The sequence below is a fragment of the Haliotis rufescens genome, unplaced genomic scaffold, assembly GCF_023055435.1.
Source record: "Haliotis rufescens isolate VD_foot unplaced genomic scaffold, xgHalRufe1.0.p SCAF_1, whole genome shotgun sequence".
NCBI lineage: Eukaryota > Metazoa > Mollusca > Gastropoda > Lepetellida > Haliotidae > Haliotis > Haliotis rufescens.
Window position 1 is genome coordinate 5,056,725 of NW_025963779.1, and position 24,228 is coordinate 5,080,952.

Here is a 24,228-nt window from a genome sequence, read left to right on the forward strand (position 1 = left end):
CATGTGGTCTGGTTAGAATTGATCCTCAGCAACCAATGCTTCTCGTAAGCGGCATCAGACTCGATTAATTCATGCCTAAATCATATAGCTCGAAAACTGCTGAAATGATGTATAACAACATTCACTCACTCTCTCAACTGTCCAAGAATCAATTACGAATGCAGCATATGGTCTATTTTTATTGCAATCTTGTGATTAACCAAGCACACATTATCAAAAGTGCTCAAAGCAAACATGGGGAACGCTGTCAGTAAAGGCGCCACCTGGTCAGTATTGTCTTAGGAGTGGATTCATAATCTACAATATCATCCCTCCAAAATAACAAAGAAATAATTGAACAGCTTTAAAACAGGTGATGTAGTGACTTGTCAATTATTTTTTTTCTCTCCAAAACGGTGATCGACCATGTGGTCCCTTCGCTGGCAGCCTTAACCATATTAATGGATAACAATCTAACTCAATAACCAAGTGCAAAAGTTCAGAAAATACAAAATCACATAAGAAGGAGCTTCACTGTGCAAGCGATTGTCTATATACAGTGTTTGCAACACTAGCGATATGCATTTCAATGGATTTCAGTTTAAATACTGAATATGCTATTCCTGATTAAGACCCCTGATTAATACAAATCATTTTCATAATATCACTTGACAATGAACATATCATCACTGGTTAGCAGCAGTCACAGCTATAGTAGGAAATCACCTTTACCAATAAACAGAGGGGAGTCGCAAATATAATATCAAACTGGCAGAAGAGCTCACTGGCCAACACCACCAAAAGCTTGACAGTGTTTTAACCATTCTTACATGGCAAGATCTGCAATAATTGCTGAACTAGCATTCAGATCATCCCCAGTAATGCTGGGACATGTACACTGTTCCTCCATATACCCTGAAACTGCCTTTAGTGAGGCAACATATTCCCGTCTTGCCATGACCTGGACCCACTTGCACAAAGCGATCGTAACTCCCATACTTTAACATAGGCTTACAATAGTTGTAGCGCTAAGATCGCTTTGTGCAAGTGGGCCCTGGTCACTTCAGGGCCTCTGGTAGAGTGGAAGTATGCATTACCCTTCATGATGGAGGATGGAGGCAGATATAAAAATACAATATTCCAGGGAAATATGATTCAAGATGTGGCCAAAATGTTATACAGTATTTCAAAAAAGGAATGTTCACGAAGATATGTATGTGTGTATCTGAATATTGTATGTGTGTATAAACCAGGAACATGAAAGATGTGACCTGTCTACCAAGTTATGTCTACCCTATCAATATAAAAATAAACAGACTAAGTAGAGAGGATAATCTGAGTAACTTTCCAATCCTCAAATATAATGGAGCAGAGGCCTATTATTTTCAAGCAATGGAGAGTTTTGAGGATATTCTGCCACTTAAAACACATCTCTGCTTTTATACTTTGACAAAATATTCTCTTGTGGAAAATATTTGCAAAATAAACCAGAACTCTTTGTAGTGTATTTACACTGTGCGAGTCGCCCTTGTGTGATGGATGAGGTACGTGATCTCTGCCGCTGTTGCAGGTGCACCAAGCTCTGTCGCGAGCTGACATTTGCAATGCATGGTACACGGCTCTTCATAACTTTGTAGGGTCCTAAACTAGTATTTTATCAATTGTTCGAATATTGTTAAGATATGCTGGGGATTATAGGAAACATGGAGCCCCTGAACAAGGATATATATGTTTACCTGATTTGTTTTCTCGGGAAAGGTTTATCTAATTGCTATAAATATGAACATTGCCCATTTGTAACCTGCTGTAACACAACATTATATACATATTTTGTGCTTTTAAGCATTATGCAAAATTATGAAAATATTTAAAAGTTAATTTTACTGGAAACATGTACCTTCATGTGTCACCATAGCCTGGGTCCATAATTACACATCCTCAAATCAAATGATGCATGGTCCAAACCCCACCAGCAACACATTTTTTGACAAAATTCGAAATTATTCATTTGTCAGAATATTTAAAAAATAGTTCCATCAGTTACAAGTGCAAATTAATTAAAATATTGGTTCAAGATAATGCATAATTGACAAAAAACTCTCCATTCCTGAAAAAAAGCAGCTTTTAAACAATAAAATGACATCACAGATGTGTTCTTATCATCCAGTTGCAACCATATCCAACCCAACATGTTTCAATGTATACAGGGTGCTGATTCAGATACAACTGGTGATAGTGCTCATGTAATCTGTCTTCTAATTATAAAAATGTGCTGCAGAACAGTGTGGAGTTCAGACAGTTGTGTTTTGTGGATCTTTGTTATTGTGGAGAAGGGGCACTCATTTCATTTGTAAAAGGAAGACATGAGCTGGGCACCTATTAGCTGATTTACGGTATGCCATGTTGTTTGGGTGAGCTGATGCCAGACTGGGTGACCTTCACACTATTCTTATGAGGTCCTGCGATTTGAAACCAGCTGTAAGTGACTCTTTGCATAAAGTATTCTGAAACAATTATACAATAATTGGATAAACATCACATGTAGAACGAAGTGTTATTCCCCATCTCATGTGTCACGGCCTCATCACACACGTAGATTCCGATGTTGCTTCTGTTATTACAAGTGGGTCTGCAATCTGATGTACATATAGTTGTCGCTTTTCTTGCTGTGTTAGCAAGTACTAGGTTCTACCAGATGACTAACATAGCTTCTCCATCTCCCCTGGACTGGCCAGCTGCAGTAAGACATCTAAGTTCTGTACTCGAAGTCACAGAATCCAGGGCCACTGATTGGTTCAGCAGGGATGCCACGTCTGCAAGAAAAAGAAAATATTTGTAAAGAAAAATCAATGAAGTGATCTAAAATCAGATACACTGCTACAGGACAAATAACTGGAGACTACCATTCTTAGGATTAGTGGACTACAACTTGGGATGTACCGAACCCTCTTGGGATCATGTTACACATTAATGCTAAAATTTCCAGTATATTTGAGAAACCAATTGTCACAAAAATGTTGATTTCCTTTCAATGGTATCTTTCATCATTTATTCAAGAAGTATAGGCCATCAGTCTATTACAGTGCTGCAGCCAATTTTTTAATTTCTTTTCTCAATTTTTTCGCATAGAAAATAAACATTCCCATATTTTTTAAAGTATTTGAATTATTCTCAGATATTACATGTTAAATTTGTGCAAACTAGGAAATATATAATACTCCTTGGGGACACAATTGCCGCAGGTGTTGAAATGCATGAGTGAGTATGGTTTTATGCCGTTTTTAGCAATATGAATCCAGCAATATCACGGCGGGGGGCACCAGAAATGGGCTTCACACATTGTACCCATGTTGGGAATCGAACTCAGGTTATTTGGCGTGACGAGCGAACCCTTTAACCACTAGGCTACCCTACCGCCCCTGTTGATATGCACTGCATATTGATATAAAATGGTATTCACTTTCAACATATCTGAGGCTACACACATTCCTACCTCAAAGAATATGTGATGTCACTTTTAAATGTACAAGTTGCTTCCCATATTTGTGTTGCTTCCCTTTATTCCTAGCCTAGCCAGGCCTAGGCGTGCAGCTGTAAGCTTGGCTCTGTCTCCCCATACAGTAAGTATTGCAGACCGATATTCACGAGTGAAGGTAATATAGGAAGTATTGCATATCTGATGTCTTGCAATGTTGGAGTTGTCAGATATTTATTTTTATTAAAATTGCATTTTTTTTAAAACTTGTATTATGTGGTGGAATTTCAATTAATATTTGTGCGGTATGCAAGCATGGTGGTCAAAAGTGTCCGCTCATCATGCCAAAGATCTGGGTTCGATTCCCCACATTGGTACAATGTCTGAAGCCCATTTCAGGTGTCCCCTGTTTTTCAAAGTGGTGTCACTCACTCACTTATACTCACTCACTCTACTAATATTGTGGGAATTTTGTGCTAGATCAGGAGAGTTCACTGATTAAATGAAATTAATTCCAAACTTTCATTATCCTGCAAGAAAAACTCAGTCCGTGCTGAATGAAATTATTAAAAGCAGCAGAAATAGCGGCAAATACTTTGAGAAAGTTCATCTTATTGTTTCCCTAGTTTGCTGACAAACAAAAAATATCACCTAAACATAAAAGAATTACCAATAACCCACATTCAAACATCTAAGTCTTATATTCTGAGTTGTGCACTTCTGAAATGATGACATCATCAACTATGTCTTGTTTTATCACGATAAATGTGATGTAAATACTAAGCTACAGACTGTAACTCCAAATGTTACATGAAACAAGCATGAAGTACTCAAATGCCCTGTCAATATGACATGTTCAGTTGTGTGCAAGGCAAGAAATACTGTACGGAAATGAGCACAACCGCCATTATCATAAGCAAATTAGTTGCCATGGAAACTCAAAAAATAAATTTTTCAAAAATCTCAAACTATCAAAAGGCACCAGTTCACCACTAGACTTTTCCATGTGCCAAGTTTGGTGAAGAAATAGCGTACAGTGTTCAAGATGTGCTCTGGAAACGAGGACTACCGCCATTTTCAGTCTAAGTCAAAGTTGTTGCTGTGGAAACTCGAATTTTTTTAAAATCCCAAACTATCAAAAGGCACCAGTTCACCACTAGTCCTATCTATGTGCCAAGTTTGGTTAAGATATCTCTCATGGTTTTTGAGTTCTGCTCCAGAATTGAACGTGACTGATGGAAGGACAGAAAGACGGACGGACATCACCCATTCCACTTGCGGGGAATAATGATTCAAACTAACAAAAAAGATAGCTCGTACCTGACCATACGACATCGGTGTTCAATAAGACGAGGTTCCGCGGCGCTGGTGCTGTTCACACTCTGGGCACTCCATAGCCTCTCACCGACTGAAGAGGCCCTCGGCCTGAAACGGAAAAAAATAATGTACTGAATCGAGTCGAGTCTGGCCACCAGATCCATTTAGTCTCCTCTTACGACCAGCATAGGTTGCTGGAGACCTATTTTAACCCGGACTCCACATGGGATGAAACAATACAGGTTAATTACGAGACTGCTTGCAGACTTCATCTTCTAGTTTCCATGATAACAAGGGGAGTGAAGATTAATTTCATTAATATGATAAGTAATAAATAGTGCCAAGGCACTGTGGCTCAGGTCATTACGTATTCAGCAGCGTAAACTGTCAACAGGTAGACATCCATGTTGAGCCCCACACCCAGCTACATAATAACAAAACTTTCATTACATTTTGATCAAAGATGGCTGAGTAAATACAATAAGAAGTTATAGCTTTCAGATATGCAAAAGACAATCAAGGTCACAATTTAAAATATTGCCAAAAAAACATTTTCAAACCTAACTACATATGTACCAAATTTATTGCTTCTTCCTTGTGTTTGATAAGACCTAAAAGAATTAAAGAATTGGATCTCAGGCAATGACTTTTGAAAATATAGAGCGGATGGATGGTGTGTGTTTATTTTTTTGGCTTGTTTAAACTAGTATGTAACCATTTAAACTGTTGTGTACCATCAACCTGGGAAAGAGCCTCCCTACATAAACAAGCATACAAACTCCTGTTGACGCCATAACCATGGCACGAGATGCGCAGTAAAGCAGTGCCCATGTAAAGGGAGGTAACTGTGTGCTACATTGGCTCACATTGTTTTTAAGCATTAGGATTATATATTTTTTTGAAAATGGAAATAAAAGCGAAACTTTATGATGATGCCGGTGGTACTATTTTTTTTTTTAGCCTAACATATGAAAAGATCATGTCAAAAGCAACTTGGAACACAATAATATGCACAGTCATTTAATTGACAAAATCCTGACAGTTTCACAGTGAGGAAGTGAAATTGTTAGATTAACCAATTCCTGTTTTAATTGTTAGATTAACCAATTCCTGTTTTAAGGAATTGACCCAAGCTGATTCAGACCATGAAAATGAATGATGGATGTTTGCTTACCAAAGCCTGGAGAGGAGGTTTGTGTCGTCGACATACTCCCCCCACATGGCAGTCTCGCCTCCTATTACCAGGGCCTTCTGTTCAGCGGAACCTGGAAACACATCCCACAGATCAGACATTGTCAGTTTCTGCATCAAAAACAATTAATTGTGCATGTCAATAGGAAACAATATTTTCACTTACAGCCACATCCTCATACATGTACAATGAGGTTATCACCCAAGTGTGTTTAGGGATGGTTAATATCCTGTATTAGGAATAAACATTGTATTTTCACTCACTCACTCATTTGATGAGCTTCATTAACAGATTAAGAGTTGGTAAGTGAGTGAGTCAGTTAATTGGTTTTACGCCGCTTTTAGCAATATTCCAGCAATATCACAGCGGGATACACCAGAAATGGGCTTTACACATTGTACCCATGTCGGGAATCAAACCCAGGTAGTTGGCGTGACGAGCGAACTCTTGAACCACAAGGCTACCCCACCGCCCTGCTTCAATAAGAAGATCATTCACACATAACATCATTTGAAGAAAATACTAAGACATTAACATCATGAACATATCATAATTATTCTAATATATCAAAGTATTCATAAATCCTGAAAATGCAAGCATTGATTATCATTGAAATTGTGTTTAGTCTCAAGACTAAGCTTGCTTAAGCGAGTGAATGACATTTAACACCACAGTCTGCAATATTTCAGCTGTATGGTGTCGGTCTGGAAAAAACTGAATCTGGACCAGCCAAACCAGTGGTTGATATTATGGGTATCACCCGTGTTACTGACAACCAATCCACAGTTTTGTCTGATTCCGTTGCCTCTGAAGACGAGCAAAGGTTACGGGGATCCAATTTTATCCTGGAACCCCAATGGAGCTTGTTTAAGTCTTATTGTTTGTTTTAACAGAATTATGATGGTACTTGACAGTGAAGATGACTAAATCAGAGTACTCAGTTAATTAACATAATATCTCATTTTAAAAAGCACAAACAGATCGCAGATTAAAGCACTCCAATAAATATCACCATGCAACAAATCACAAAATATTCATACACCTTGTGAATGTGGTTATAGGAAAGGTATACATAGGTCGCCTTTACAGTTCACCCCACCTATGTATACCTATCCTGTTCAGTTGGCTTCCTGTCTTATCGGTTTCCCCATCATGTGTTCCCTGTCCATCATGTGTTCCCTGTGTTCCCTGTCCATCATGTGTTCCCTGTGTTCCCTGTCCATCATGTGTTCCCTGTGTTCCCTGTCCATCATGTGTTTTCTGTCCATCATGTGTTCCCTGTCCATCATGTGTTTTCTGTCCATCATGTGTTCCCTGTCCATCATGTGTTCCCTGTCCTTCATGTGTTCCCTGTCCATCATGTGTTTTCTGTCCATCATGTGTTCTCTGTCCATCATGTGTTCCCTGTCCATCATGTGTTCTCTGTCCATCATGCGTTCCCTGTCCATCATGTGTTCCCTGTCCATCATGTGTTCCCTGTCCATCATGTGTTCCCTGTTCCCTGTCCATCATGTGTTCCCTGTCCATCATGTGTTCCCTGTCCATCATGCGTTCCCTGTCCATCATGCGTTCCCTGTCCATCATGTGTTCCCTGTCCATCATGTGTTCCCTGTCCATCATGCGTTCCCTGTCCATCATGTGTTCCCTGTCCTTCATGTGTTCCCTGTCCATCATGGGTTCCCTGTCCATCATGTGTTCCCTGTCCATCATGTGTTCCCTGTCCATCATGTGTTCCCTGTGTTCCCTGTCCATCATGTGTTCCCTGTCCATCATGCGTTCCCTGTCCATCATGTGTTCCCTGTCCATCATGTGTTCTCTGTCCATCATGTGTTCCCTGTCCATCATGTTGTTACAGTATTATCCTTCTGTTGTCATTACTTACTCCTGTTATCCCACTCATGTACGCTATTGTTGTTACTGTTAACCATCTACTGTTAATTCTCCACCTATTATATATATTCTGTACCATGTTCATCATTCAGTCTTGCATGACAACGGTATAAGGATCTATACAGAAACGTCGACCTCACAGTAATTAAAGAAGTTGTTACCCATAAAATGTGTCAACCTTGTCATCCCTCAACTTCTAAGTAATGCCTATCAAACGATTTATCTTACTGTTGATAGTCATCTTGAGACATAAATGTGATGTTTAATCAATGTGAGCAAAGACCACTTTGCCTTTCTAGAAATTTAGGAGTCTAATCAAGTGTATGTGTCAATATGTTGTATGCTGTTATGTCTGAGGCTACCAATAGCAGTGCTGGTGGAAAACCCCAGAAGCATGCACGCATACCATCAAAGTCGTAGGGGTCACACTGGTAGTAATCATGCCAGTCCTGGCCATAATGGATTCTACTGAGGTACCAGCAGGTGGACAGGAGAGTCTGGTAGCCCATCCTGGTGACCTTGGACATCTCCTGCTGCCAGGGCTGCTTCCACACCTCGACTACAGTGTCCGGCCGCACCTGCGGAAGGTGGACACCATTGGGAGCATATACTGACAGATAATGTGAATGTGTTGTCTCTCCACAAACAGCCTTCAGGTTCAAAGGACATCTCATCCAGTGTGTCATGTTGCACCTGCGAGAATATTCTGACAAACACTTGTTTATGTGTTGCTACACCTACAATCTTCAGCGAAGAGGGCATCTCTACCAGTGTCTGGTCGCACCTGTAGAACATCTACAACTTGTTCCCAATCTCATCTGAATAGGTGGTGTATACCTTGTTCCCGAGGCAAGGGAGTTAACTGGCTACAAAAGTCCAGTTTCCATCCTTGCCAAACTAGGCTGGAATTATGGAGTTATATTTTGGCTGGACTAACAAGTCTATGCATAGTCCAATCAAAATTGCATAACGAAATCGACATCTGGTTTGTAAACTGTCATGCAGATTTCTGTTGATTGCAGGATTTGCAAAGCAGGTGTACTGTCAACTCAAATGTATCAAATATTTTCCAAATCTTTTCATGTTTTTAAACAAGGTGCTCACATGATTTGATGCTCTTCGCAAAGCAAGACCTGTTTTATTACAATATTGATTTTTGAATCAGATTGTCTTGACGGGATGCCACCGTTTTGTTTGAAGCAAATGCAAGTAGTCATTTGAGAGATGGGATCTGATTAGTCAAAGGAAGGGACATAACTCTTAATAGCCACTTAAGTTACAGCCTAGTTTGGCAAGGGTGGAAACTGGACTTCCTGCATTGGGAAGATGGGTGAATACCGGGACACAGGTGTGTGTCACATCCATAAGACATTTCCGCATGGCATTTCCTAGTGAAATCAGTTTTCCACTGCGGATGAAGTGAGAGAATCACATTACTTGGCCATCGAGGTGTGTTTGTGAACCCTAACCCATACATCTGTGTAAGTACAAATGCAAGTGCCGGTCATATCTACCACGCAGTCTTCAGCTACAGCGAAGGAAAGAGTTCCTCCTCTATCAAGTGTTGGTGATGAATTGATGCATGGAACATGAACCAATCCAGAACAGTGTACAGGTGGATATGAAGATGTGAAACAATGTTAGTTATGACAGTCATTGTGCTAACATTCCTTTTGGGAGCATGGCCCCAGGCTCATTTTCACAAAGTACCTTTGTAGAACAGCGAAGGCCTGACACAGGTGGAGGGAGCATTTCAGTTTGATTCTGCTTCTCGTGTACAACTAATCACACAATGATATCTCAAGGTTACCTCGTCACCCACAATTTGGCTACCATTAATGCGATCTCATTAAAATCATATCTAAGTTCTCGCTGCCCCTAAACAAAGATGTGAGGACATACCATTACGGGTCACATCAGAACGACCTTTTGCGAACTTTGACCGACCACTGAAATGACTAACAAGAAGTCGACATCAGCCAATTAGAAAGCAGCTTTCTCGAGCTTTATGGCACACGTATCAACCTGGCGATGTCCATTTCAGACTACGCTTGAAAAATATGGTGACCCAGTTCTCAATCAAAACTGAACAAACGAACATTCTGGAATGTCTAATGTATGGTTGAGATACTGTGCAACGCCTTCTCTGTTCAAATGTTTATCTCAAGGAAGCGAGAGATAGACGATAATTTTGACGGAATCAGTTGCAACTGTCGTTTGGAATATCCCGTGTTAATGTTTCGAGTTTGCATGATTAGAAAACACATTCCGACTGTCACTTTCATGATTTGGTAAGCGACGCTTTGATTGGTCGCATGAAAGGTCGTTCTGATGTGACCCGTAATGGGATGTCCTCAGATCTTTGTTCAGCGAAAGCGAGAACTAAGATCTGATTTTAATGAGATTGCCATTCATGAATCTTGCAGCATCTTAGGATGAAGTTTCTGCATATCTTAGTACTCTGATTTAGTCATTTCACTGATTTAAGCATCAGACTGATCCTGTGCCACCCCCTGACCCAGTCAGAGAGAGTTTCCCCACACAATCCTACCATCAAAGTTAAATGGATCACAGGCGTAGTATTTTGTCCAGTCCGAGCCGTAGCTAATGTAGTTGAGATACCAGCAAGTGGAAAGGAGAGTATTGTAGCCCATCTTGGTGACTTTAGCCATCTCCGCGGGCCAAGGGTCCTTCCACACCTCAACAACAGTGTCTGCTTGCACCTTTATAGGAGTACATTGGATAAGGAGTTACCTTAAAGTATTACCATGGTTACCTGTCTCCCACCTTGGAAATAGTGTCTGTTTGCACCTTTATAGGAGTACATTGGATAAGGAGTTACCTTAAAGTATTACCATGGTTACCTGTCTCCCACCTTGGCAACAGTGTCTGCTTGCACCTTTATAGGAGTACATTGGATAAGGAGTTACCTTATAGTATTACCATGGTTACCTGTCTCCCACCTTGGCAACTGTGTCTTGATGCACCTTTATACTAATAGGGCATTTCATGCTCGTATTGACAACATCCTTCTACCGTTACCATGGTTACAAGCAAGTCCCACATCATGACAACAATGTCTGGATAATATGATCCCTGGCACATTCCATGCAGGTGAAAACAGCCCAGACAGAAACAAGAACCACAACACATTAGTTTTCCTTATATTCAACAGGGCTGAAACGATACACCCTTGTCATGATGCAATCTGAAGCAGCATAATTTGTTCACGATACATTACGTCGGTGTTTGTACATGCTAATGTTTCAAACTTAGATATAACAGAGGAAAATTTTTATTTCTATTCAAAATTCACCTTTTTATGATAAATGTTCATGCTAATATTTCTATTTCAAGATTACACAAATATATGATTAAACTGAATAGTGCTTCAAGGACTTCATGTAATTAAGACAACATATGGATCGGACCATATATTGCTGAATGTCATCATGTACGACATAACTACAGGGTATTGTTTCAACTTCATATAAACGTCTATCTATCTGACGACAGTGTCCGAAGTAACTGCCTGCCCGCCTGCCTGTGGCTGGTAACTATTCATTTGAGCTGACTACTTACACATCCAGTCTTATCCTAACTTCTCGTAGATTCTTAAGTACTTGTTTGCGTAATTTCAACCTAATCAAGACGTGAATTGTCTCATATGTTTTCTCAATTTTTCAAAATTCATAATGTCAGAATGCGGGCAGGTAGCTTTGAAGAGCAGGCAACTTTTATGGGTCACCTGTCTGACTGTTTTGTTGGGTTTTAAAAATATTTCAAACACTGTTTGATGGTCTTTCATTTCAACAACAATTTCCTGGCAGATCTAATCAGATGGAGTGGAATTTCATTAGCTTGAAGATCTGGAGAATGTGAAACTACATTGCCTATACTTCTTGCAAAAAGGTTTTGAAACTCCCCTTTCAAATGGTACTTTAATGAGTGAGTGAGTATGGTTTTACGAAGCTCTTAGCAATATTCCAGCAATATCATAGCGGGGAACACCAGAAATGGGCTTCACACATTGTACCCATGTCGGGAATCGAACCCAGATCTTCTGCGTGAAGAGCGAACGCTTTAACCACTAGGCTACCCGACTGCCCCAAATGGTACTTTACATCTCAGCAGTCATTGAGGTTGTTATCATTAGCTGTCCTAAGACATCAAGCAAAATATTGGTAATGGAGTACTCACTTTGGCGCCATTGTCGATCACTTCCTGCCAGACCTGATAGCCCTTGCCAAGACCGTTGATGATATTCAGTAGCCTACAAGATTGTGTGAGTGGGTGAGTGAATAGAGTTTTACAACACTTTTAGCAGTAGACCAGCCATTGTAAGGCCGGAGACACCAAGACTTGGCTTCACGCACAGCAAAAGTGAAATTGGTTTTTCAATCTTGGTTGAATTTTAATAGGTTTTAACAGTAAAGAACATTCTTCTGCAGAATCTTTTATGGACCCTTAATGTTCAGTCATAAATATTTCCAAATATCAACTGCAATTATGTAATAACCTTAAGCAGACACTTATGAATGGAACACACACTAGGGCTGGCTATCGATACAGATCACAGAGATGAATAATCGTTAACCAAATATCGATCAATGATTGATAAATATCGGCGAAGTATCTTTGAGCAAATATGCAAAACAAAATCCTAAAGAAATCGACATATTGAGTGGTTGCACATTTATGCATGGATTACTTTGTGGACATTTGAGATGAAACAAAAACAGTTACTTTCCATCTTCAGCAATTAACATTATTGACAATAACAAGTCTGTTTTGGTAAATCTAAACTTTATTTCATTACCATAGTTAAGGTATTATCGATGACACAATTTTCATATCGATAATCATTAATATTTCTTCTTAATATTTCGATCTTTTTTGCCAGCTCTAACACATACATTTTGATAAATGACCCAGAACCACAGCCAGGCTTTCTTTGACTCACTTTTGCATGTAGTATTGCTCCACCTGTCCATAGCTTGTGTAGTTCATCTTTTGGACAAAACTTGTGATGTTGGGGTTGCTCATCCTGAAGAAGGAATGGTAACCATGGTAACGGAGTCAGGATTCAGACGACATATACATGGCACTTTCCCCAAGACAGTGGGGAGTACTGGCAGTAAAACCATCTCAGGGGGAACATTGTTTAATGTTTAATGCTGCACTCAGCAAAGAACTCCAGTGATTGACATCATGAGCATTGTGTTACACACTTGGGATACGATGACATAGTCATCACTGGGATACCAAGTCAGCATGACTGACAACCTGATCCTGTTAGTTTCCTCTTAAGACAACCATGGGTTGCTGAAGACAAATCCTAACCTGGATCTTCACGGGGGTCAGAAGGTAACCAACTTGAAGGGACTGTATCACAACTCAATCATACTTACCAACAACACAGAAACAGACCACATCATCTTGAACTATACCTACCAACAAAAGAAACCTCATCCTTGAACTATACTTGCCAACAAAGGAGACCTCATCCTTGAACTATACTTGCCAACAAAGGAGACCTCATCCTTGAACTATACTTGCCATCAAAGGAGACCTCATCCTTGAACAATACCTGCCAACAAAGGAGACCTCATCCTTGAACAATACCTACCAACAAAGGAGACCTCATCCTTGAACTATACCTACCAACAAAGAAGACCTCATTCTGAGCCATACTTACCAACAAAGGAGACCACATCCTTCAACTATACCTACCAACAAAGGAGACCACATCATCTTGAACAATACCTACCAACAAAGGAGACCTCATCCTTGAACTATACCTACCAACAAAGGAGACCTCATCCTTGAACTTTACCTACCAACAAAGAAGACCTCATTCTGAGCCATACTTACCAACAAAGGAGACCTCATCCTTCAACTATACCTACCAACAAAGGAGACCTCATCCTTGAACTATACCTACCAACAAAGAAGACCTCATTCTGAGCCATACTTACCAATAAAGGACACCTCATCCTTGAACTATACTTACCAACAAAGGAGACCTCATCCTTGAACTATACCTACCAACAAAGGAGACCTCATCCTTGAACTATACCTACCAACAAAGGAGACCTCATCCTTGAACTATACCTACCAACAAAGGAGACCTCATCCTTGAACTATACCTACCAACAAAGGAGACCTCATCCTTCAACTATACCTACCAACAAAGGAGACCTCATCCTTGAACTATACCTACCAACAAAGGAGACCTCATCCTTGAACTATACTTTCCAACAAAGGAGACCTCATCCTTGAACTATACCTACCAACAAAGGAGACCTCATTCTTGAACTATACCTACCAACAAAGGAGACCGCATCCTTGAACTATACTTACCAACAAATGAGACCTCATTCTGAGCCATACTTACCAACAAAGGAGACCTCATCATTGTGAGCCATACTTACCAATAAAGGAGACCTCATCCTTGAACTGTACTTACCAACAAAGGAGACCGCATCAATGTGAGCCACACTTACCAATAAAGGAGACCTCATCATTCTGAGCCACACTTACCAAGGAGACCTCATTATTCTGAACCATACTTGCCAACAAAGGAGACCTCATCCTTGAGCCATACTTACAAACCAAGGAAACCTCATCCTTGAGCCATACTTACTAACATACAAGGTGACCCAATTCTCAAGCGAATTTTACCAGCATATCCATGCTTTGAGCTACACTTACTAAGCTATAAAGGAGTTCCTGTCCTGGAGGTATTACAAACAAGGGAGACCTTATTCTGGAGACATGCATACTATCCCACAAAGGGGACCTTATCCTTGAACTCACCAACACGTAAAAGAGACCTCATCCCCTCCCATGTGGATATAATGGTCGGGGAACGTTGTTCCCACGTCCTGGAAGAAGGTCTTCAGGAATGTGTAGGTGGACTCTGGGATGGGATTGATGGGTCCGAACGACCCGTCTGGCTTGCCGTGACTGTAGCAAGGGGTCAGAAGATTGGTGATGGCCTTTCCCCAGGACTGGCTGTGACCTTCACAAAAGGGAAATAACTCATCAGTGACTAGTTGTAAAACTACCATAATACACAGGAGGCAGAGCTGTCACATGTCTACTGTAAACCTGATGGCAGTAACTGATGAAAAGATTCTAAACAAGATGTCATCAAAAATTTAAAAAAGATGACAAAATCACCCCAGCCCCCACAAAGTCGAAAGAACAAATCATCTGACTATTACTTTACGTCCAACTTAACGAGAGAATGTATGTTTAGTCTGTCTGTCCGTATACAAGAGTAGTTATTAAGATATCAAACCAATGCCATGGAATTGAGATTCAGAACTTTGTATTTCTCTGTCAGGTACACACCAATAAGAACAGAGTCAATTTCAAACTTGTTGCCATGGAAACAGAAAAAAAATTTTCTCTAAAAATCCCTAAATAGCAAAAGGCACCAGTCGGCAACCTGGTCTTTGTGTGTGCACAGTTTTACAGATATGGTCTGGACAAGCACACCGATATGAACAGTCAAAGTCAAACTTGTTGCCATGGGAACAGGAAAATATAATATTTTTTTAAAAATTCCTAAATAGCAAAAGACACTACTTCAGCCCCTGATCAGTACGTGTATCAAGTTTGGATGAAGTTTGAATAGTTTTTTAGTTCTGCTCCTGAAAAGACAACAACCTCCGTTTCAGCTAAGTCTTAACTTATTCCCATGGAAAAATTAAATTTTGAAAAATTCTTAAATAGCAAAATCCACCAGCCCCTGGTTAATTCGTGTACCAAGTCTCGATGAAAACATTTTCACGGCTTTGAAGTTATGCTCTGAAATTGAAATACAGACAGACTGACAAGATGACGACTATATCCCCCCGCATTACATGCCAGGGGGATAAAATAAGGCTTATGAGTGAGTGAGAGAAAGTTAGTTTTAGCCCCAGTTAACAAATTTACCCCTTCTAAGGAACATGCAAGTGATAATGGATTAACAATGTACCATATAACTTTCTGTCATTGCTTTGCTCGTACTTTTATGGATTTTTTTATATCCTTCAGTAAAACAAGAAAGCAAGCGTTTTTAACCTCAGAGAGTGAGTGAGTGAGTGAGTGAGTGAGTTTTGTATAACACTGCTTTGTACAGTGTTCATGTTAAGTCACAGCGTGTCAGTTTAATATAGGAGGAAAGCCCAAAGTGTTTTGTTTGTTTGTTTTGTTTGTATTTTGTGTTTGACGCTGCACTCAGCAATATTCCAGCTATATGATGGTGGTGTGTAAATAATCGAGTCTGGACCATACAATGCAGCGATTGACATTATGAACGTCAAACCACGCAATTAGGATACATGTACTTGACATGCATCAACCATGTCAGCCAGCCTGACCACCCGATCCTGTTAGTCTCATCTTACGACAAGCATAGTCGCCTTTAATGGCAAGCATGGTTTCTGAAGTAGTATTCTACCCTAAATCTTCACGGGTCGAAAACCCAAAGTGATGCAGGTCTCAGATGTTTACCACTTTGATAAACCCATGAGCATGGGTATGGTGCTGACAAACCTACAAACATAATCGGGATGAACCGTGAATCGAACCCACTGTCATAGATTTCTGGTATGTCCAAGGTACGCAACACTGCACAGTGAATTGTGGTTCCTAAGATGACTATGCCCACCGTCACCCTGTTTCTAACTTCAAGATAGAAATAAACCTACAAACCTGGTGAATCAAACTCTGGCATTACTCGGATTCCTCTCAGCCGGGCAAACTCAATGATTTCTTTGATGCTAGCCTGGGTGTACACATGGGTCTCCGGATTGTACGCTCCCTGAAACACACGAGAAGACACACAGCTAAACCAATGGCTGATAGACTGAGCATGATGAGTAACCATAGTAACAATCCTTGCCAAAGGGGTACAATGACAAACAATCACCAAGGTCACACATTGTACTCATATCAGGATGGATTTCATCTTAGTGAGTGAGTGAGTGAGTGGGTATGGCTTTATGCCGCTCTTAGCAATATTCCAGCACTATCACGACAGGGGGGGGCACCAGAAATGGGCTCCACACATGAATACCTGAGGGTAGGATAGAGTGAGACTCGGAGAGCGAGAGACCTGGTTCTAAAGGTACTCAGCAAGTATTTGTATGAGGACAACCATAAGAGATGCAGGTTGTACATACTAAGATGCTTAGTATTTTTATACAACTGTAACACAAAAGCTCTGGTGTAGATCTGACAGGGTGAATCTGGGATACACAGCAAAGGTCAGCAGATCCAGTCATGACTAAGGGAGACAATTCATAATGATAATTCCAGCACTTTTGCCGACACATGCTCCCAGGTATGACACTAAGCTTTACAATATGCATGCCAAGATGTTCAATAACAACCATGACTACTGTACATGCTGTAGTTGTCACACTAGTCTGCCGCATCAGGGGGGCAACAGCACTTATCCCCTTATTGATTGGCTACCAACTAAAGCAGGGACTATACCTTACCTTGTTACTCATTTCTGGGAAGGCCGTACTCTCAAAGGGAAAGGCCTGGTCATCTACGATATGCCAGTGGAACACATTGAACTTGTTCTGGGACATTGCCTCCTGGAAGCACCACAAGGTAGGTTGTAAATAGAAGAGTCCACCAGAAATAGTATTATGTTCATTAATGTACCAGGAAAATGTTAAAAACATGACGCATTTTGGGGAATACATGAATGGTTAGATAAGCATTTCGGTTTTAAGCCGCTTTTAGCAATATTCCAGCAATATCACGGCAGGGGACACCAGAAATGTACTTCATGTATTGTAGCCATGTAAGGAATTGAACCCAGGTCTTCGGTGCGACGAGCAAATGCTTTAACCACTAGGCTACTCCACCGACCGCATTTCTCAGAAGTTGAAGGATGACAATGTAGGTATTCCTTGCACGACAGTGTTGCTTGACAAGGGTATAAGGATCTATACCGAAGTGGTGCTATAACAGTACATTAAGGAAGTTGTTATCCCAAAATTGTGTCTACTTTGTCTGGGAATACTAGTCCATTAAAATTCTTATTTAAGAAATAAAAGACACAGTTGGGAGTTGTTTATTGTACATTAAAACACAGCAGGGAGCATCCCCGAGTTGTTTATTCTCCCTGCAGTGTTCTATTGTATGATAAACAATGACCATGAGTTGTTTATTTCTTATTTGGCATATCAACATTAAGTACAGCCTCTTTAAGGTTGTTGATAAAATTTACAAGCTTCAAAATTAGTTACCTTAATTTTAATAATGATGACTACCTGAACAGAATCTGACCTCAGCAAAATCCATTTAATGAACAGGGGAGTTAAATTTGGTATTTCCCGCATATTTTCACAATCGTCGCGTAGATCATCTGTATCTTTTCTCTTAATACAATTTGTCATATCTCTCCCACTTTTGGATGCGATCATTCAGCCCAGCTACAACTCACTAGACACTTCACTCTCCAAAATATTGTCATCTCATATATGACATCATCAAATTGCAAGCGCATGTTTGAATCTCCAGAAATGAGGTCATGATAGAACAATGTTTTATCGTGACATAAAGTCATAAACCATGCTTCGTTCTTCATTGCTCTTTGCCCTTTATCCTGTAGCTATCTTATATTTACTAGTAAATATGAAGTTCAGGTATACATGGCATACCCATTAACAAATCATTGTAGAGTTATTACAAAATTTGTAATCTTTTTACACATTTCTACTATGGTGTGATCTTGATTTATAGGTGACAGAAAAAAGATTTTGAAGTAATAGTGCTAACTTTCAGACGAGGACCCATAACCTTAGCTCTGGCTGACAAACTTCAACTCAAGGTGAGCTGAAAGCATGGTCTTCATAAGAGAGCATGTCTATCACCACACTACTATGTTACCAAGACATCCCAAAAATAAACATATGTATCATTGACCTTTGCAGCAAGGTGAAATGGGGTTTAACGTTACGTTTCAGATTATTGCATTTATATTGTGACGAGCATGCATGTGTGTGGCTGCTTGTACTAGCCTGGAATCATGCCAGTTTTACAGTGCCCACTGAGATACAAGCCACAGTTTAACATTGATACCCCACTAAGACACAGTATACCGACTCTGAGCTGACCAGTCCTTGTTTTAGCCCCCTGATTGCACAGCGCTAGACAGGGTAACAACAAGTACCATCTTTTGATATGACACGGCAGGGGATCAAACCCCGGACTGTGCCCACTGAGATACCATGGCGCAGTTTACCATGGATACCACACTCAGACACAGTACACCGACTCTGAGCTGACCAGTCCTTGTTTAATCCCCTATATGATGAAAGTCAGGCAGGGTAACAACAAGTACAATCTTTTAACATCTTTTAGTGTGATGCAGTCAGGGGATCAATGGAAAGATTTGCTCTCCTGGCAGAACATCCACTTGACCATGGACGTGGTCCATAACCTTTGAATTACTGGCAGATTTTGATGAATGCCATCTTACATGTAACCCACCCCAAAGATGCATGCTTTATGTAAATCTGTCAGCAATGAGCTTGTTTTCACCACCAGATAGCGTCCATTATGGTTCCATCCCAAGGACTAACTGAACTTAAATACATACATTCAAACAAACAGACATGGAAACCAATTATTATGAAAAGAAAGTCCTAGCATCTGATGCAAATAGATTACACTTCAGAGTGACTAACCAGGTTTTTGAGGATAGCGCCGACTGACAGATAGTGACGAGAAGTGTCCAGCAACATGCCTCGATGCTTGAACCTTGGGGCGTCAGTTATCATGGACTCCATCACTACAAACTGTAAGAGAACCATTTCGTTCGACATATAAAAGCAATAATTGACAGTTATAGTTTTATTATACTCTCCATACCAGTTTACCTTGTTTACATACTCATCATAAATATGACAGTCCTACAAAAGTATGACAAAAATCTAAATAACAACGTTTATCTTTTCCCAAAAGTTTTCTGACAATGCCTACCTCTCCTGAACTTTGCTGTGTTACCAGCTGACTGAAAGTCTCCAGGCCTCTCAGCGCTCCCCAGACTTCATTGGCTTTCAGGCTGGCGCCATCCGGGGTGATTTGTAGGTCATCTGTATAAAACACGTATCAATGCTTCTAAAGCTTGAAAGGTAAAGATTACTTTTTTTTATAGAATAAGAAACGATATTTCCAATATGTTCTTAGAGTGGTTGGGATTGTCTGTTTGCTTGGACACCATTGCGCATGTTGCAAAGCCTGGTAAGTTGGAATACAAAATATTGAAGTAAATTCTAATAAATAAAATAAGTCTCCATTTAATCCTGTATCCTCTATTTCATTCTCTATTTAAACATGTATTAAACAAAACTGTAGACGACACAAAACCAGTGACATTCTTCCGCGCAATAATGCAACACAGCCTATGAAAGAAGTCCACCTGTGGGAGGGAGGGACCTAATGGTTTTTTTAAGTTTATAGAAACTTGGGATGTGCACAGGAGGTTTAAAGTGTATCACAATATTTTACAATGCACGAGGCCGTATTACGATACATATAACGCTACATTGTATAATTCTAAATTTTGAATTCAGAAGCAATTCAGTGGCTGATTTGAAGTTAATAAATGGAACAAAGAAGATGCTGGTACAACAAAATGTTTACTCATTTAATAAATATGCACGGATGCACGCACTGGGTATTTGGCAAGTGTATAACATTAACCTGCTAGTGTGCCCTGCATACACTCACCTACGCCATCTCTCTATTCCTTCAAAATATTATTTACACCCACATGTCCATAAGTTTAACATTCTTTTATCTACAACCAACACAAAGCTGATTATTAATATCGCTAAATATCTGTATCACAGTAAAGAAGAGAGAACACATATTTTATCATTGTGACTGTTGCCATAAATATGCCATACATTTTGTACAAAGGGCCTGTGGCCTGTACTGTACTGAATAAAGATCTGAACATGAAACACACAATAAAAGTAGCACGCAAGCATTAAAAAAAATTATATTGTGATACGTATCATGGAAAGAATGAACCTCAATTTACCGATATACCGGTAATACCTCTTACCCTTAAATTGAGTGAGTGAGTTTGGTTGTACACCGCTTTTAGCGATATTCCAGCAATATCACACATTATACCCATGTAGGGAATCAACCTGGGTCTTCGCCCTGGCGAGCGAACGCTTTAACCACTAGGCTACCCATTCTGCCCCTCTTACCCTTAAAAGAAACATTAACCATGTTCGTATAAGCGTAATATTAATTCTGATACTACCTTCCATGGTCTACATTATAATTACCCTCAAGCAGGTCTAGTACTGAAGCAGATGAAATGCTTTTTCAATACCAGTATCGTGATGAGTATAGAGTACCTTTCACCACAAATGTTTATGATCCATAACAAACATCCATGCTTTCACTGTATTTGTAATGGTTGACCCACAAATAATGCCTAGAAGTACTGTTTTTTGTAATAGAGAACATCAGAGGTCCTAACCTCAAAGAACGGAAGTTGGAACATATTTTGTTAGGTACGATTAAAATAAAACACTTGAGGTTGGTGTTTTCTATTTCCATTCAAGGATGGTGCAATATGTTCAGTATACACCTAAGGTTATCTAGAACAATCATCTGATTTGCATATCATTTAATGAATTTGTTAATACTTATTCAAGGAAATATGTATGGAATAACCGCTCACTATTTCCTTGTATTGTTGAAAACATTGTTTTAAACACTTAAAATTTCTGAAAAGCTATAAAAACTCTCAACTAAATGGACCAAAGTATTAACCGTGTTAACTGAGAAATTATTTTTAAGAAGAAGACTATATTATAATGCACAAAATTCCATTTCCCACTGCATCGTTTTTACCAAAATATCCCACCAGCTAGAGTATGTAGAGTATGCACGAACAAATGCACAGATTGTGAAGGTAGCAATGTTTTTCCTTCTTTCTTTGACAACCAGCTGATAACTGTCTATTATTGCAGCTATATCATCATATGTTTACAATTTCACCTACTTTCGTTGAGAAATCGCACGTGTTTCCTCTGAAGTTACGTAATCATCTTTCTGTGATGTCATAACTGCTTACGTCACTGTCTCTACTCATCACTTTCATGACAGCATTTCATCGCATCTCACATCGCTTTACGCTTTCCGACCCACCCGCCCTGATTGCCTCCATCCTTTACTCTTCCATTGTACATCACCTTTTATTGTCCATTTCTGCACCAGGCAACAAATTGCTTCCACTTAGACCCGCAGCATTGGTCGGGTAGCAAAGTTTCCGTCATTTAGGCCTTAGCATTAATTAATGACCTATTAACAATTACGTTAGTCGCCACATAGCTAAATTTGGCCTGGCCTTGTAATGCCATAAATTTAGGCCTTTCATAGTATTACCGTATTCGACGTAATAAGCGCCCCGCTCTAATAAGCGCCCACGGCGATATTTGCTAATATATTGGCTAGTGAACAATCCAAATTAGCACCCCTTCAGATTGATCAATGTACACAAGACCTATTTATTCGTGTATAATACGCACTCGTGTGTAATATGCACCCTCAATTATGGGCAATTAAATTCTGGAAAAATATATCTGTTGTATATAAACATTTCAGGCTGTCAGCATAAACCACGAAATCTATCTTTCAACTCTGTTTTTTTCATCAAAGTGATATTCTAATAAGAGCCTCCTATGTCTAATTTTGAGAGCGCCCTGGGCGCTTATAACGTCGAATACGGTATTTCATTTTTAAATTGGTAACCTCCACACCCTCGACCATTAAATCCACTGATGCATCTTTGTCATTCACTCAACATAGCCCACCTTACTCAGGTAGGAGGGTTTTCGCTGTAATATCATGCAATAATTACATTTAGTAGGCCCTACTAGCGACTAAATGGTTGTTTTGCGTAGTTGGTTTTTTGCGTAGTTGACAACTTACACGATTCATCCGACTGCAGTGAGGGGTAGACTCCTTGGCAAGGTTTGCTGACGGTGACACTGAGGGACGACAACACGCCATCTCCAACCGCTGGCCGTGGCCGGAACCTCAAGTTCTTGCTGGCATAGGCCTGACCGAATGTCAGCGAAATGTACCTTGTGTATGCCGCATCCAAAATATCGCATGCAGCGCCGGTCGTTACAAAGATAAAGTTTTGTGCATCAACTGTAAACACCGTCGATGACTGCTTTATATTTTGTGGTAGGGGCCATGGGGCTCCTACAGTTGCAGCAACTGGAGCTCGGCTTTTCGGTTCTTCAAACGCATTTGCTGGTAAAACCAGCACAACGAGGAAACACAACCAAGTCAGTCGAGCTGCCATTTTGACTGAGGCATGTGATAAGCAAACAATCACATGACATTCGCAGTACCACGTGACATCTTCTATTTGCATTCGGATTTCTCCGGTACCGTCCCATTCGTCGCCGCTCGCCCCTTTCCGTAACCTGCAAGAAGACTCGTCCCCCTATCGATGAATGTAATGTGCGAAAATATGACAAACCAATCAGAATGCGCGTATGATTTCAAGTTGTTCGTAAAAGATTCCCTCAGAAATAATTGTGATTTTACATATGTCTTGCATCTAAAAATATACCCAAGACACAGTTAAATGTGTTCAACCATAATGTATAATTCCGCATGTCCAGATGTGCTTTAAATTGCATCTGAAATATATATGAAGAGCTTAGAGCTAAAAGGGGCCAAAAAGTACTTTGGCCCTTTTTGCATATTATTGCATAAATAACATATATGAGTTCTTGTCTACGTGTAGAAAAAAATATTGATGTGTAATTGAAATATAGCTACTTAAAATTCTATAAAAGGGCCAAAGTCAAGTTCCAAAAGGGCCAAAGTCACTTTGTTAGATTTTGGCCGTTTTAGCTCTCATTTCCGTGTGGTTGAGACTGGTTGTCTGAGAGAGATTTTGAAAGTTTGGACACCTTATAACTATTTTTTAAAAAGTTAGCATTAGTTTAAATCATTTAAAAGTACTAAGTACTAAGTAAAGTACAGTTTATCAATCTCACATGTTAAATCCCATGCAAATGCCTGAGGGTTAAAAAGGGCCTAAATACAGACATTGGCCCTTTCCACCCTTACACAAATTAAAAACGTAAGTTTATTTCCTTTTTTGAATGTTTTTTATAACAACATTTATATCAAGGTAGACACAATTATATGGATAACAACTTCTTTATTACTGTGAAAAGCGACGTTTCGGTATAGATCCTTTTACCGTTGTCAAGCAAGACTGAATTAGGGTTACTTACTTACTTTTATTGGAGATTTAACGTGCGCTTTCCGGCTGCAAGCGTATGTCGCACACGGGCCCGGCCAG

General features: G+C 39.9%; 1 protein-coding gene across 2 annotated transcripts; it reads right to left on the reverse strand.

The window, feature by feature from the left end:
- Positions 1 to 163: 163 nt before the first annotated feature.
- On the reverse strand, positions 164 to 23,234 carry LOC124150097 (beta-hexosaminidase subunit beta-like). Of its 2 annotated transcripts, none has more exons than XM_046522012.2 (12): positions 22,830 to 23,234; positions 19,854 to 19,966; positions 19,559 to 19,669; positions 17,354 to 17,455; positions 16,563 to 16,671; positions 14,673 to 14,877; positions 12,817 to 12,900; positions 12,054 to 12,126; positions 8,260 to 8,431; positions 5,946 to 6,036; positions 4,775 to 4,879; positions 164 to 2,792 (listed from the first exon to the last, which is right to left on the reverse strand). In XM_046522012.2, the coding sequence occupies exons 1-12, from the start codon at positions 23,209 to 23,211 to the stop codon at positions 2,729 to 2,731; spliced, it is 1,611 nt and encodes a 536-aa protein (XP_046377968.2). In that variant the 5' UTR covers positions 23,212 to 23,234; the 3' UTR covers positions 164 to 2,728. The 2 variants fall into 2 exon arrangements, with proteins under 2 accessions (XP_046377968.2, XP_046377967.2); XM_046522011.2 differs by lacking the exon at positions 8,260 to 8,431 and adding an exon at positions 10,405 to 10,576 and having other exon boundaries at positions 22,830 to 23,233.
- Positions 23,235 to 24,228: the final 994 nt, after the last annotated feature.